General features: G+C 39.9%; 2 protein-coding genes and 1 long non-coding RNA gene across 8 annotated transcripts in view; 1 reads left to right on the forward strand and 2 right to left on the reverse strand.

Moving 5' to 3' along the window:
- LOC117991065 (potassium voltage-gated channel protein Shaw-like) overlaps nt 1-14,014 on the forward strand; it is a 408,219-nt gene that overhangs the window by 381,950 nt on the left and 12,255 nt on the right. The gene's annotated exons all lie outside the window — the stretch shown is intronic.
- Nucleotides 988-14,014, reverse strand: part of LOC138403671 (uncharacterized) — a 331,305-nt gene continuing 318,278 nt past the window's right edge. Inside the window, exon 2 of the long non-coding RNA XR_011237887.1 lies at nt 988-1,804. This is a non-coding gene — a long non-coding RNA (uncharacterized lncRNA). The remainder of the gene's footprint in view (nt 1,805-14,014) is intronic.
- Nucleotides 988-14,014, reverse strand: part of LOC117990994 (SET domain-containing protein SmydA-8-like) — a 40,925-nt gene continuing 27,898 nt past the window's right edge. For 3 of the 6 annotated variants that reach the window (XM_034978509.2, XM_034978511.2, XM_034978513.2), the window contains 9 exons: nt 11,305-11,450; nt 9,633-9,770; nt 8,208-8,369; nt 6,762-6,951; nt 6,264-6,464; nt 4,537-4,763; nt 3,756-4,015; nt 2,881-2,984; nt 988-2,174 (listed from right to left, as the gene is read on the reverse strand). In XM_034978509.2, coding sequence (XP_034834400.1) covers nt 2,034-2,174; nt 2,881-2,984; nt 3,756-4,015; nt 4,537-4,763; nt 6,264-6,464; nt 6,762-6,951; nt 8,208-8,369; nt 9,633-9,770; nt 11,305-11,450 — 1,569 coding nt within the window. In that variant the 3' untranslated portion in view covers nt 988-2,033. Of the gene's footprint in view, nt 2,175-2,880; nt 2,985-3,755; nt 4,016-4,536; nt 4,764-6,263; nt 6,465-6,761; nt 6,952-8,207; nt 8,370-9,632; nt 9,771-11,304; nt 11,454-14,014 lie in introns of all 6 variants that reach the window. The other 3 variants (XM_034978507.2, XM_034978510.2, XM_034978512.2) reach the window with 1 other exon arrangement.

Below are 14,014 nucleotides of genomic sequence, written 5' to 3' on the forward strand. Positions count from 1 at the left end.
GACTGATGGTTTCGTATAGAAGACAAAAATTCATTCGGAGGAAAAATACGGAGAGAGCTGATGATTGAGGATTTCGGAGACGGGTGAAGAGCACGCTTAAGGTATTGAAGATAGGTGGGGGGTGCTTGAGCAAATGTCACTCGAAACGTCATCCAATTGCCAATGAGCTGAAATAAAATTCAAAATGGCGAAAAAAAGATGGCCGCCATACAAACTTCGTCGGCGTCTATCGCGGAGAGTATAAAAGATGGAAGAGTAGTTTCTTTGCAAAAGATGATCAGGATCAGAAGGTCTACTCGATAATTAGAAAAAAAAATCAAAATGGCGGAATTTATTTTTCCATAGAAAATGTATGGCAAATAAAGTCCATTTTGAAATACTAACGCTGCATGCTCGCGGACCACTTCAGTGGTCCGCGCACCCAAGCACCCTACTAGTTTATATTATGGATATTGAGGTACTGACTAGCTGATGAAGAACCTAATTCCACGACGAAGTCGCGTGACTTCGTCCACGTGGAATTAGTTGTTTTATAAATCCCGTGGGAACTCTTTGATTTTCCGGGATAAAAAGTTGCCTATGTCACTCTCCAGGTCTATATCTTATAAATCAAATTTTTGAAATTTTTTTGGTACCTGCCTAGTTTATTATCACTTTAGGCTCAATTGCTATTGCTTCGTTTACAGTGGCCTTACCGCGGTTGTTTGACAGCTACAATGTCACGATCGCAATCATCTCTGATTGGTTAATGCTCGCTCACTATTGGCCACAATGCATTGTTGCAACAAGAATCGCACAAATTCAGCCAATCAGAACAATTGAGATTGTAATAATGATTGATGCAGGTTTTAGACAATCGCCCTACTGGTTTTAACACTGTTGAGGGACTGGTCATTGGACCAGTGTCCATGCAATTTTGCCCATGTTCCTTTGCAGTTGAGAATACCTGCCAAATATGTATAACGGGTGTTTGTAATAAAATAAAACTTTTTGCGTTAATATTGATTTATTGGATAAAAAGGTTCATTGTGTCAGTAATTAGTAAATGTTATTAGGTATGAACGTAATTACCAGATATACAAAAATAATTTTACAATTCGATTTTAATAATAACATCAAAAAGCAAAATGAATACTTAGGTACAGTACGCAGCCGAAAGTAATGTACATCGAACTTTAGAAGGAGATCTCTGTCGTTGAGAGCGACAAAACGTCATATAGGTATGAGGGACAGAGACAACGCTCTACAAAGCCGAAACGTCTTACTTTCGGCCGCGTACTACAATTATTATTACTTTGTTATTTCTTTGAGACACGGAACGTAGATGTTCGATATTTTTAATGTAATTTTTTTGATGTAAAATCAATGTCTTTTTGATAGGAATGAATTATACAAATATACATAATAGGTATACACAGTGGCGTGCACAGGGTTTGGTGCCAGGGTAGGCATTAGTTAGGTGAAAACCTGTTTACTGGGTGGTCATAATGAAAAATATGCATTGAGCCATTACAACTGGGGTAAGCACTGCATTTATGCCTTTATGACCTGCACGCCACTGGCCCGTATACAATGTACAACATAATATAAATAAATATTTTATTAGTTCATGTCAGTTATTTTTAATTTTATGATAAACTAGCTTAATGCCCGCGAATTCGTCCGCGTGGAAATTCGAATTTCGAATCCCTATTTTACCCCCTTAGAAATTTCTAAAATCCTTTCTTAGCGGACGTCTACGTCATAATAGCTATCTGTATGCCAAGCCAGCCAGATCTGTCCAGTAACAGTAAAAGCTGACTGACTAACTGACAGATCTATCAACGCACAGCTGTTGATAGATCTGTCAGTAAGTCAGTCAGCTTTTCCGTTTACATAATTATGTACTTAGATGTTTCCGATACAAATAAAAAATAAAATCAATTACTTATATGTCGTCTGAATGGTCCCTTAAGGAAGCCCACATCTTGACTATAAATTCCAGTGTTAGTTACTTGAACACCCTATACACTAGATATATACATAGTGATCGTTCAGGAGATCTTCCCGATGATTTGCTCCCACGTCTTGATTTTGCGCAGCGCGTCCGATGCCGCCGACGCCATCAGCCCCTCGGGCGTGTGGCGCGGCTCGAAGCTCAGGATCAGAGCTGACTGGGTCAGGTAGCTTACGATCTGCGAATTAGAACATTTTTGGTCGTCAATAAAATCATACAGGGTGTAACCAGAACGCTAGCAAAAAATACCAATAACTATTTGCCTTATTTTGTAGTTTTAGTGATTTAGTATTTTTCAACCTCGGGTCAATGCCCCATCTACGACGCAACATTGACTCCGAGTGTCCTACTTACGCAACTTTCGTTGGCCTCTAGCGTCAGTCAAATATTTAATTTACAATGTATCGTAAACTTTTATAAAATCATAGGAATTTTTTTCGCGTTTTTTTTTGTGGTACCTATCATATCAGTAATCATCAGTAATACACCTGTCTTCGTTGTTGCCAACGTTCTGGTTACACCCTGTATTATTGCGCTACCTCTATGTGCCTCTATGGCGCAGCGGTGATCAGTAATCACAGTGGTCAGAGTTCAACTCGCGGTGATAGCATAGTGCTAGTCGGGGATTCGATCCCTGGCACACAAATTTCAGAGTTATGTGCGTTTTTAAAAACATTAAAAATATATATCCCTTGGTGAAGGAAAACATCGTGAAGAAATCTATATGCCTGCACACGTCTCATCTCAGAATGAGAAGGGTTTGGACATAGTCTACCAAGCTGGCCAAGTGCGGGTTGGCAGACTTCACACACCTTTTAGAACATTATGTAGAACTCTCAGGCATGCGGGTAGGTGGTGATGAAAGAAAAGTCCGTTCCAATTACCTCTTTTAAACGATTCCGTAAGTTTTCCTTTGAAATAGCTTTTCTTTCAAAGTCCCTCGTTGTCAGGACCATGAGAGGTGCATGTAGTTCGTACAAAGTAATACCTGTAACAAATAAACTCACATATTAATTACTAGTTTATGCTCGCGACTTCGTCCGCGTGAACTACACAAATTTCAAATCTCTATTTCACTCCCTTAGGGGTTGAATTTTCAAAAATCCTTTCTTAGCGGATGCCTACTCATAATAGCTATCTGCATGCCAAATTTCAGCCCGATCCGTCCAGTAGTTTGAGCTGTGCGTTGATAGATCAGTCAGTCAGTCAGTCAGCCACCTTTTCCTTTTATATATTTAGAGTAACGGATACCCGGCGTGTGCTAATTTTATTGGTCTAAAACCATCTTCACATTATTCGCAACCTTTCTAATGGCTTCGGCCGTGGCTAGTTACCACCCTACTGGCAAAGCCGTGCCGCCAAGCGATTTAGCTATGTAGAAACCAAAGGGGCATGGGTTTATTAAAAACTGCCATCCCCTTCCAGGTTAGCGCGTTTCCATCTTAGACTGCATCGTCACTTACCACCAGGTGAGATTGCAGTCAAGGGCCAACTTGTATGAGAATAAAAATACATAAATAAATAAACTGATTTGAGGCACATCGGTTGGATGGTTTCAATGTCTATAATGAACGTCTTGGACCTTGGTTGACGATTGAAATGTCTCGTGATTATTCTGTCATCTTAAAATAGCAATTTCACGCATGGCTTTACTTTAGGTACTTTCCCATTTATAATATTATTATGGATCTCTACCAGTGGCACTTGATAGTGGGACGTTTAAGGAGAAAAATACAACAAAGATAGGAGGTGCTTTTACCTCGTAACCTAGAATACCCTGGCTCAATCACGTCAAAGATCTTCATCAAATCCCTGCAGATCTCCACTTTCCTGTGAAGCTTCTCCTCCGGCATCTCATGTATCATGTAGTCAGTCACCTTCCCATAGAGCTGGCTTAAGGAATGCTTAGCGGACAGGCAGAGGTAGTGGCTATCTTGTAAAACATTGCGGTACTTGGTCAGGAAGTTTTCAAAGCCTTGGACATCGTTGGCGTCTATTTGTTCAAATTCATCGGTTAATCTGAAAGAATTTAGATTTATTTCACTGTCAAAAGGTCCAGTTTATTGAAGAAAAAAAAACAGATAAACAAGTGCGAGTCAGGCTCGCGCAATGAGGGTTCCGTACTACTGTCGTATTTTTTCGACATTTTGCACTATAATTCAAAAACTATGATGCATAAAAATAAATAAAAATCTGTTTTAGAATCTACAGGTAAAGCTTATATGATACCTCACTTGGTATAGTACCTACCTAATCTTACTTTGAAATTTGAAAATTAAAATTTGTTCATGAACACATTTAAATTTTTTTAGTTGATGTAACCACAAATTTACGGTTATCGGATTTTTTTTACTTGTGCTATCCTACCTACCTATCTACCTGCCAAATTTCATGATTCCAGGTCAATGGGAAGTACCTTATAGGTTTTCTTGACAGAGGGATAGACGGACACACAGACAAAGTAATCCTATAAGGGCTCTTTTTTCCTTTTGAGGTACGGAACCCTAAAAAATATCGTACACAAACCTTTCAATACTCACTTCTTGATCAAAATTTGTACAGCAGTAGCGGGCATTTCATAAGGACAATGTTCACAACGCCAAGGAGCAGCGGCAGTCAGCGGTGCACTGCTCAGAACTCTTCCACTGCACCGTGGGCAGAGAAACGCGCTGGCGTAAGTATCTAGCTCAGTTGGATCTGAGCAGCGCTTGCAAGCGCACTCGAAGAATTTGCTTAGCCTTAGATGCTCACGACGTCTTAATGTACCCTGATAAATGAAAAAATTACGTTTTTGATCTCATATTCTCAATGTAAGCAATTGCTACAAATAATTATCAATTGCTCGCGACTTCCGCGTGGACTACACAAATTTCAAACCTTACTGAGCGGATGCCTACGTCATAATAGCTATCTGTATGCGAAATTTCCAGCCAGATCCATCCAGTAGTTTGAGCTATGCGTTGATAGATCAGTCAGTCAGTCAGCCAGTCACCTTTTCTTTCTATATATTTAGAAGATTAACGCTAAATAAAAAAGCTAGTCTCGAGTTACAGAAAGGGGAGATTTAAGACCTTGTTTGTTCATAAATGATGTGAAAATGTGAAATTCATACTCTGCACGAATGAAGCATGTTTTAAAATGAAACACTCTTATGAGCTCTCAGTTAAGCATAAGTGGACAGATGGGCCGAGAGTCGTGTGTGTATATAGAAATATCTCTTAAGAAGATAAGACGACTATTTTAGAATCATAATTTCACGTCTTCCTTGATGTGGAATTAGGCTCAAAATCTTGAAGAAGATTTGACAGAAGAAGTGAGGTGGTCTACATCAAAAAAAGACTCTCCATGCAATATCACATGTTTCCATATTAGTTAATTTTATTTCAATTAGGGTTGACTTTCGACTGAAATCTTAGTTACGTCTGAAAATGGTACCTACTTGTGATAATAATTTTTAAACTCACATCCCGAATCGTTTCCTACCCAGCATCGCATTCTATGTAAAATAGCTTACCCAGCAACTGGTAAGCGCAACTTATATGTTAGAACTTTTTAATGTGAATATTTTTTTTTAATGAAAATATTATTACAATTAAACTTAAAGCTTATATACAAATCATGCCCACATGGAATGGTGCCAAGAATACTGGCTGCATTCCGCGCTGGAGGCTGATCCGTTGCGCAAAATATGGGCCAGCCCTTCTGTCACCAGAGGAGGCTATTAATGCGGTGAAATGTCTCGTAATTTTTTTGTACTAAGACTCCATGGCCCCAGGGTCTCCACGGCAAACGGAACAACAGTGTAACTCTCGATAAGAGAGGCATACTTGCGCCGCTTGCCGTTTTCAGCTGTTTCTGCTGCGGCTCCAGGTCTTGATGCTATCTTCCTGATATGACAAGGGGCCAATATGTCAACGCAATTTGCGTCCCACATTAGCGCCCGTCTCCGTTCCCAGGGAACCAGCGTCAATACATCAGTGGCCCTAACGCGGTTGTTTGACAGCTACAATGTCACGATCGCAATCATCTCTGATTGGTTAATGCTCGCTCACTATTGGCCACAATGCATTGTTGCAACAAGAATCGCACAATTCAGCCAATCAGAACAATTGAGATTGTAATAATGATTGATGCAGGTTTTAGACAATCGCCCCGCAGGTCTCTTTCCATCATCCCGACTAATCCCTGCCGGTTCAATGAGCGAAGGAATGTCTATGGTGGCAAGAGCCCTTTTGATCTTATCAATTGAATAAATTATTTTTTTCACCTGTAAAGTGTAAGCGTAGCACAGTGTGATGATATCTCCGGGTGCGTGCGGCACTGCGGCGCGCACGGTCAGCGTGCGTGCGGGTGCGCGTTCCGCATCCGTGTGCGTGGTGGATGGTGTGCAGTCGTGTGCGAGGAGGAACGCTGCGTCGTACAGCGCACGGGCGTTGGCACCTGTGCCACCCACTTCGAAAGCGTTTACCTGATTAATAATACTCGATTTATTTACTTTAGATAATATAAATTTAAATAATAATAAGCTACTACAAATACAATTACATTTTAAATGTGAAAATCTCTGTCTGTTAAGTATAATATTTTTTTCAGAATAGATAGCTTATCTTAGCTTAGCTAGAAACTTAGCTAGAAAATCAGAAAGTGACAGTTTTTTTTACAAACATCAGCTTGAAAATAGCAAGTTTATCAATTCACGTACGACTTTGTTTGCTATTTCATTTCATCAGGCGCCTAATAATTTTGTCTCGTTTAGTAATCTTACCTCCAAAATACCGCAGACAGTGTGTACCTCGTCCTCGTCATACTCCAGCCCCCAGGTCTTGAGCCTCTGCACCACGTTTCTGTCGTTCATGGGGAAGATGTCGCCTCTAGCGCGACGGACGCTGTTGTGAGCTTCCATCGCTGAGAGTGCTGCCCATTTGTCTGGGTCCGCTTTCTTTAATAGCAGACATCTGTGTATTCCAAAAAAGACCAAAATATATAGGTGGACTTTCATAACAATAAGTCATTTTTTTCCATTTCGAAATGGCTCACGTAATAAAATGCATATCTATTACTAAATTTTTAATGTCTTAAGCTGGTACTTATTAAAAACCGGCCAAGTGCGAGTCAGGCTCGCGCAACGAGGGTTCCGTACACAGTCGTATTTTTTCATCATTTTCCACGATAATTCAAAAACTATGATACCTACATAAAAATAAAAATCTGTTTTAAAATACACAAGTGAAACTATTTCTTTTGGATACCCCACTTGATATAGTATCTTACTTCGAAAATTGAAAATACTAATTATTAGTTCATGACCACAATTTTTTTTTGTGTGATGTAACCACAAATTCACGGTTTTCAGATTTTTCCCCGAATGTTTGCTATAAGACCTACCTGCCAAATTTCACGTTTCTAGGTCAACGGGAAGTACCCTGTAGGTTTCTTGACAGACCGACAGACAGACAGACAGACAGCAAAGTGATCCTATAAGGGTTCCGTTTTTCCTTTTGAAGTACGGAACCCTAAAAACTGCGGAACCGACAGGGATTAAATCAATGCAGATTGGATAATGGATATGCAGGTTCATCCCTGCCGGTTCCGAAATCATGTAAAATTCAGAATTTCTTTCAATGGACCGGAGACGGTCGAAGTGTAACGGGGTATTCAAGAACCTGCATATCCCCAAAGTTCAAGAAGAAGAAGACTCTCTCTCTCTCTCCGGTCGTTCCTTCATTGCTGAAGATCGTGGTCCTGGCAAACTGCCCTCGAATGGCTTATCTGTTTCCATCGGCTTCTGTCGGTGGCCATTGATCCGTCTCGTTCGTGCCTTAATCTTCCCAATTTTTATGTATGGAGTAGAGACATGGACTATCAAAGCAAGAGAAAGGCAAAGAATAGACGCGTTTGAAATGTGGTGCTGGAGGCGGATGCTACGGATTCCGTGGACTGCCAAGCGCACAAACGTGTCTATCCTTTCGCAACTCGGGATCACTGCTCGACTCTCCTCCATATGTTACCAACGATTACTCTCATATTTCGGCCACATCATACGGCGGGGGGACGACAGCTTAGAAAAGCTCATAGTGACGGGCAACAATGAGGGCAAAAGACCGAGAGGCCGCTCACCAACTAGGTGGTCCGACCAGCTAAAGGAGTCCAGCAGGTGTGAATTTCATCACATTGTAAAAATGGCCACCGACAGAAGAAGAAGACAGCTTACCGTAAAGGCATAAGCGCTTGATAGGAATCCTTCAAGTCTTCGAGCCTGCTGTAGTCGGGAGGCACAGTCTTCAACGTGTCGCACTCGTACGTGGAGTGGCCGGTGTATCGGCCCAGCCCGAAGCACTTGCTGCTGCATAGCGGCCATTTGCACCCTGCGCAACTACAAAACATTCATCAGCTACATTTTTAGGGTTCCGTATCTCAACAGGAAAAAAGGAATCTCTTTGTTGTCTGTCTGTCCGTCGCGTCTGTCAAAAAAGCCTATAGGGTACTTCCCGTTGACCTAGAATCATGATAATAATGTTAGGTAGGTAAGTAGGTCTTATAGCACAAGTAAAGAAATAAATCTGAGTACCGTGAATTTGTAGTTCCATCACAAAAAAAAAGTTAAAATGTGTTCATGAACAAATATTAGTATTTTCAATTTTTAACCGACTTCTTAAAGTAAGATAACTATATCATATGAAATGGCTTTACTTGTACATTCTAAAACTGATTTTTATTTATTTTTATGCATAATAGTTTTTGATTTATCGTGCACAATGTCGAAAAAAATACGACTTTAGTACGGAACCCTAGGTGCGGGAGTCTGCCTCTTATTCAAAAACTAGCTTATGCTCGCCACTTTGTCCACGCGGACTAGGTACACAAGTTTCAACCCTCTATGTCCCCCCCCCCCCTTAGGGGTTGAATTTTGAAAAATCCTTTCTTAGCGGACGCCTACGTTATAATAGCTATCTGCATGCCGAATTTCAGCGTGATCCGTCCAGTAGTTTGAGCTGTGCGTTGACAGATCAGTCAGTCAGTCAGTCACCTTTTCCTTTTATATATATAGATAACATTTCTGCGCATGTACATTGACGTAACTTATAAGTGGTGGTAGAGTACCAACTGTGTCTACTTGAATTGAAAATTATTTGACTATTTAATTGACCAATGTTTCTATAGTGTTAAGGATTTTTTGGATAACTGTGGGATTTGACATAAATTATTATTACTTTGAACTATGACATTCTGATAATGTAACTATAAGATTTTAAAATTTTACTGTCGTGGTCAGTTCTATTTGTTATTTTCTTAAATTTATTTTTATTGTAAGTACCACATATTTTGCACGCCATACATAAATGGCAAAATGTGAAAGGACCATCTATATATGTACGATCATCTACTACTCACATTTAGCAAAATTAAATGATTTCATTTCAATACTATCTGTCCCGGCTTACTCACGTGTGTAGTCGACGTGTGCGCGGACGGACTCCCTTGAAAAAGGACCCCGGATGGGTTCGAAACTAGTCGGGCTAACGTCGACTACACACGTGAGTAAGCCGGGACAGATAGTATTTATAATGGAAATCACTCACGGTAGTTTAAACGCTAAGATTTCATTTCATTTCATTTTGAATCTGGAGTAACTTACGTGGCCAAGTTGGCTTCGTCCAGTTCCCGGTAGCAACCCAGGCAGATGAGCGCGCACCCGGAGCAGGGGCCCACGGCTAGCGCAGGCGCCTCTATGATCACTTCGCCGGGTTTTATATCCCTGGTTGCTGTTATGTACCTGCAGTTAGGACAAAACATTTCAAACTTTCATTTGACATCCCACTCAATCATCATGATCATCATGATCAACCCATCACCGGTTCACTACAGAGCGCGGGTCTCCTCTCAGAGTGAGAAGGGTTTGGCCATAGTCTACCACGCTGGCCATGTGTGGATTGGTAGACTTCACACACCTTTGAGAACATTATGGAGAACTCTCAGGCATGCAGATTTCGTCACGATGTTTTCCTTTACCGTTAAAGCAAGTGATATAATATTTTAATTGCTTAAAACGCACATAACTCCGAAAAGTTAGAAGTGCGTGCCCGGGATCGAACCCCCGAGTTTCTTGCTGGTTCTTCTCGGTAGGAACGGCATTCCGAACCAGTGGTAAATTAAAACTACCTGACTATTCATAAGCACTTTAAAAAAGTTTACATGAATAAAAAAACATTCTATTTTATGCTATTCTATTCCGAGCTCCTATTAGAAGGCGGACGTCCTAACCACTAGGCTACATCCCACTCAATACAATAGAATAATAAAACAATTGGGCCTTATACCATGATCGCCATCTCGACCTGTCGCGTACTATAGGTGTCTATCCTATACTTTGAAATCATGCATATTCTATTGAAAGTTTGATAATATAACTTGATAATAAGGCCGAAGAAATTTAAAAACAAGCAAAGGTCAGTAGGTGTTATTATGATAGACTAGCTTATGCTCGCGACTTCGTCAACGTGGACTACAAAATTTCAAAACCCTATTTCACCCCCTTAGGAGTTGAATTTTCAAAAATCCTTTCTTAGCGGATGCCTACGTCATAATAGCTATCTGCATGCCAAATTTCATCCCGATCCGTCCAGTAGTTTGAGCTGTGCGTTGATAGATCAGTCAGTCAGTCAGTCATTCAGTCAGTCAGTCAGTCAGTCAGTCACCTTTTCCTTTTATATATTTATAAGAAATAAGATAACATGGGCCATGGTAATACAGCCGTTATGGTTTATTTACCTCGCTGATGATGGGTATTCTCTTAAGTGGTTACAAGTTGTCACTGTGCCAAGTTCCATCAAAACACATCGAGATAACGCGATGCGCCGAGAGGGAACACAAGACCACTAAACAAATATCTCTCAAGACGTATATATACCTATTCCCGTTTATTATGGTACTAAAATACGCATCTACGTACAAAACTAGCTAATTCCCGCGACGCACAAATTTCAAACCCATATTCATCCCTTTAGGGATTGAATTGGCAAAAATTGTTTCTTAGCGGATGTCTACGTCATAATAGCTATCTTGCTCGCTATTTTTAACCAACTTCCAAAAAGGAGGTGGTTCTCAATTCGGTCCGTATTTTTTAATCTATACACACCGATTTTGTTCTAGGTTTCTGAACTGATTAGCAATTTTTTTTTAATCAAAGGCATGTGCCGTGGTGGTCCCATAAAATTTTCTGGATCCAACTCCTCAATCCTGATGCTGCATCGTTATTTATTAAAAAAAAACTATCTTTAGCTGTGGGCGTCTATCGGCTGACGACTTACCTCCCCATGACATCAGAATGCTTGATCTCGTAACACAGCTGCTTCTTCGGTTTCGCCTCACTCTCGGCCTCGACTTCCTTGCCCTCCTCGCATCCCGCCTCGATGATGTTCTCCTTATTCCGTCCATCGTTCCGGCCGCGCCTTTTCTGCTGGGAACCAGGATATGTATAAATAAATAGCATAGGAGAAGTGGCAATGGGCAGGACACATAGTTCGAAAAGCCGATAGACGTTGGGGTCCTCGCATCGGACAGCGAAACGCTGGAAGACCTCTACTAGGTGGACAGGCGACATCAAAAAAGTCGCAGGGAGCCGCTGGATACAGGCGGCGCAAGCGGCAAGACCGCTGGCGCTGGTGAGTGGAAGTCCCTACAAGAGACCTATGTCCAGCAGAGGTCTATGAAGATGATGAAATAAATAGCAAAGTGCTAATTTTAATTCCTGGTCCGCTCGGTGGGGCGCTTTGAATCGCACAAAAATTAAAAAAATTAAAAACCCCGACATAAAAATCTTCTAAAAAGTTAAATAAACAATGGGGCCGATTCTCTAGGCGGTTTTCTAATTTTAAAATGTCTAATATTAGACTTAGAAAGGTGTGTTATTCTGAAAACCCACTTAAATGACAGGTCTAACCTAAAATTGAATTTGACAGCACTAAACTATTCAATTTAGATTTTAAAGAGCAAAAGTTATTCTGTTGCACGAACTAAATGCCTAAATTAAGAAACGTCAACCTAAAATTTTCTAAAATTAGAGTGGACCTCGCGAGGTGCCCACTAAATTTAAAGAGTCTGCTTAAATGGCAAAATGGACGTGTTTTGAAAGAAATATTTTTATTTGAGTTTAGAATTGTTATATTTAAGATAAAAAAAGTGTCTTTTAAGTGTTTTAATTTAATTTAAACTTTATAAAATGGAAATATACGTGGTTTCTCTGGCTCGTCGTTAATTCGCAAAAAATAATTAGGTTGGTTATCTACTTTGTTGTCTAAGAGTATCAGACACCTCCACAGACATCCTGGCGGCTTCAGCAAGGCAAACCTAAGATCCTTAAGTCTCCTTATTTCTTAACTAGCAAGTGGCAGCTGTTCGAAAATCCTGTGGGACTAGGATACTTTTCTGTAGGTACTTAGCTTACCTACCTACCTAATAAAAGTAGCCTATAAGTATATCCTTCACTAGTATGTGTCCTTGTGAAAAATCTCTGTGCCCAACTAGGTTAGATGCATAAAGGAACATACCCAGAGACAAAAACTTGCATAGGTAGCTACCTAAATATTAGTGTGAACAAAATCTTTGCCAATTAGGTATGCCAAGGTAAAACTTGATGCCTTGTTATCATTATCAATGAGATTAATTCCTACTACCTACTACTTATTGCTAAACATATCAAAAATAAAGCAGAATAAGTGTGGTGGTAGAGTAGGTACTTATAATAAAGTTTAAGTTCTAAAATCTTAATGAGTTCACCTAAAGGTTTATTTATAGGCTTAATTAACAGATTTTACATTTAGTTATGTCTTATACTTACATACCCCTAGTATTGAACTAAGTACTTGAGTAGTACCCAGTTACTTCTTTATTTTCAACTCAGTAGATACCTGCTTGAAAGACTACCTATTACCTGCATAAGTAGGTACTTGCTAACTACAGTACAGTGCAGTATAGACAACTACAGCTAACTGACTTAGCCTGGGTTCACTTTAATCATCTGATAAGTTTTAGTTGAGAAGTACCTAGTAGATACATCTTGTAATTCCTAAACATATCATGATAGGATCTTGTTGAGTTTACCTATATAGGTATACCCATACCCATATGGGTATCACATTTCAGGTTAACTAGCTGACCTGCCTGAGTTGTACCTGCCCCAGCTTTGTTCGGGTGGAATAAGTACCTATGTAAGTATCTGAAAATTATGTCGTAGTGGTCTATATACCTACTTAAAGTAAACGTTCCTTACATGCAAATTCTCAAGTTTTTAAACTCAGCCGCTTAATAAATTACTAGACTCAGGAGTCAGCAGCTTATATGCTGATGTCAGTCAGTCAGTTTATATTTTTACATTTACATAATATGTACAGAAGAGAGAGAGAAAAGCTAGGACTTCTCCATAACGTCCTCAAAAATGTGTGAAGTCTGCCAATCCGCACTTGGTCAGTGTGCTAGATTTTGGCCAAAACACCTTATTCTGAGAGGTGACCCGTGCTCAGTAGTAGTGACCCGGCGATGGATTGATAATGATGATGATGATGTACTGACCTAGCTACCTGCCTTTAGGTCAACGGGAAGTATAGGGTACTTCCCGTTGACCTTGGGTTTCTTGACAGACAACAAAGTGATCCTATAATGGTTCCTTTTGAGGTATGGAACCCATAGTTAGAAGAGAAATAACGTCAAAAAATAATTTGATTTCTTTTATCTTTTCTAGATCTATTTTATTGAAAACTAGCTGACTAAAGTTTTCTACACACATACCTATAATTCTAAAAATTAATACAGAAATCTATAGACTCAACCTTTATTTAGTTTGAAATCTATAGATCTCTGACTTTGCATAGACTTAAGATACTGATAAAAGAGACAGAGTTATATCATTGGCATAAATCTGTCTCGTTTTAACCGAAACTTAAGTCAGAGCAAAGTCAAAGTATGCTCTCTACACATATATGCTTAAAGTATTATGTTTTAACTATGTCTAGTCTGAGCTAA

The sequence above is a fragment of the Maniola hyperantus genome, chromosome 19 (genome assembly GCF_902806685.2).
Source record: "Maniola hyperantus chromosome 19, iAphHyp1.2, whole genome shotgun sequence".
Lineage (NCBI taxonomy): Eukaryota > Metazoa > Arthropoda > Insecta > Lepidoptera > Nymphalidae > Maniola > Maniola hyperantus.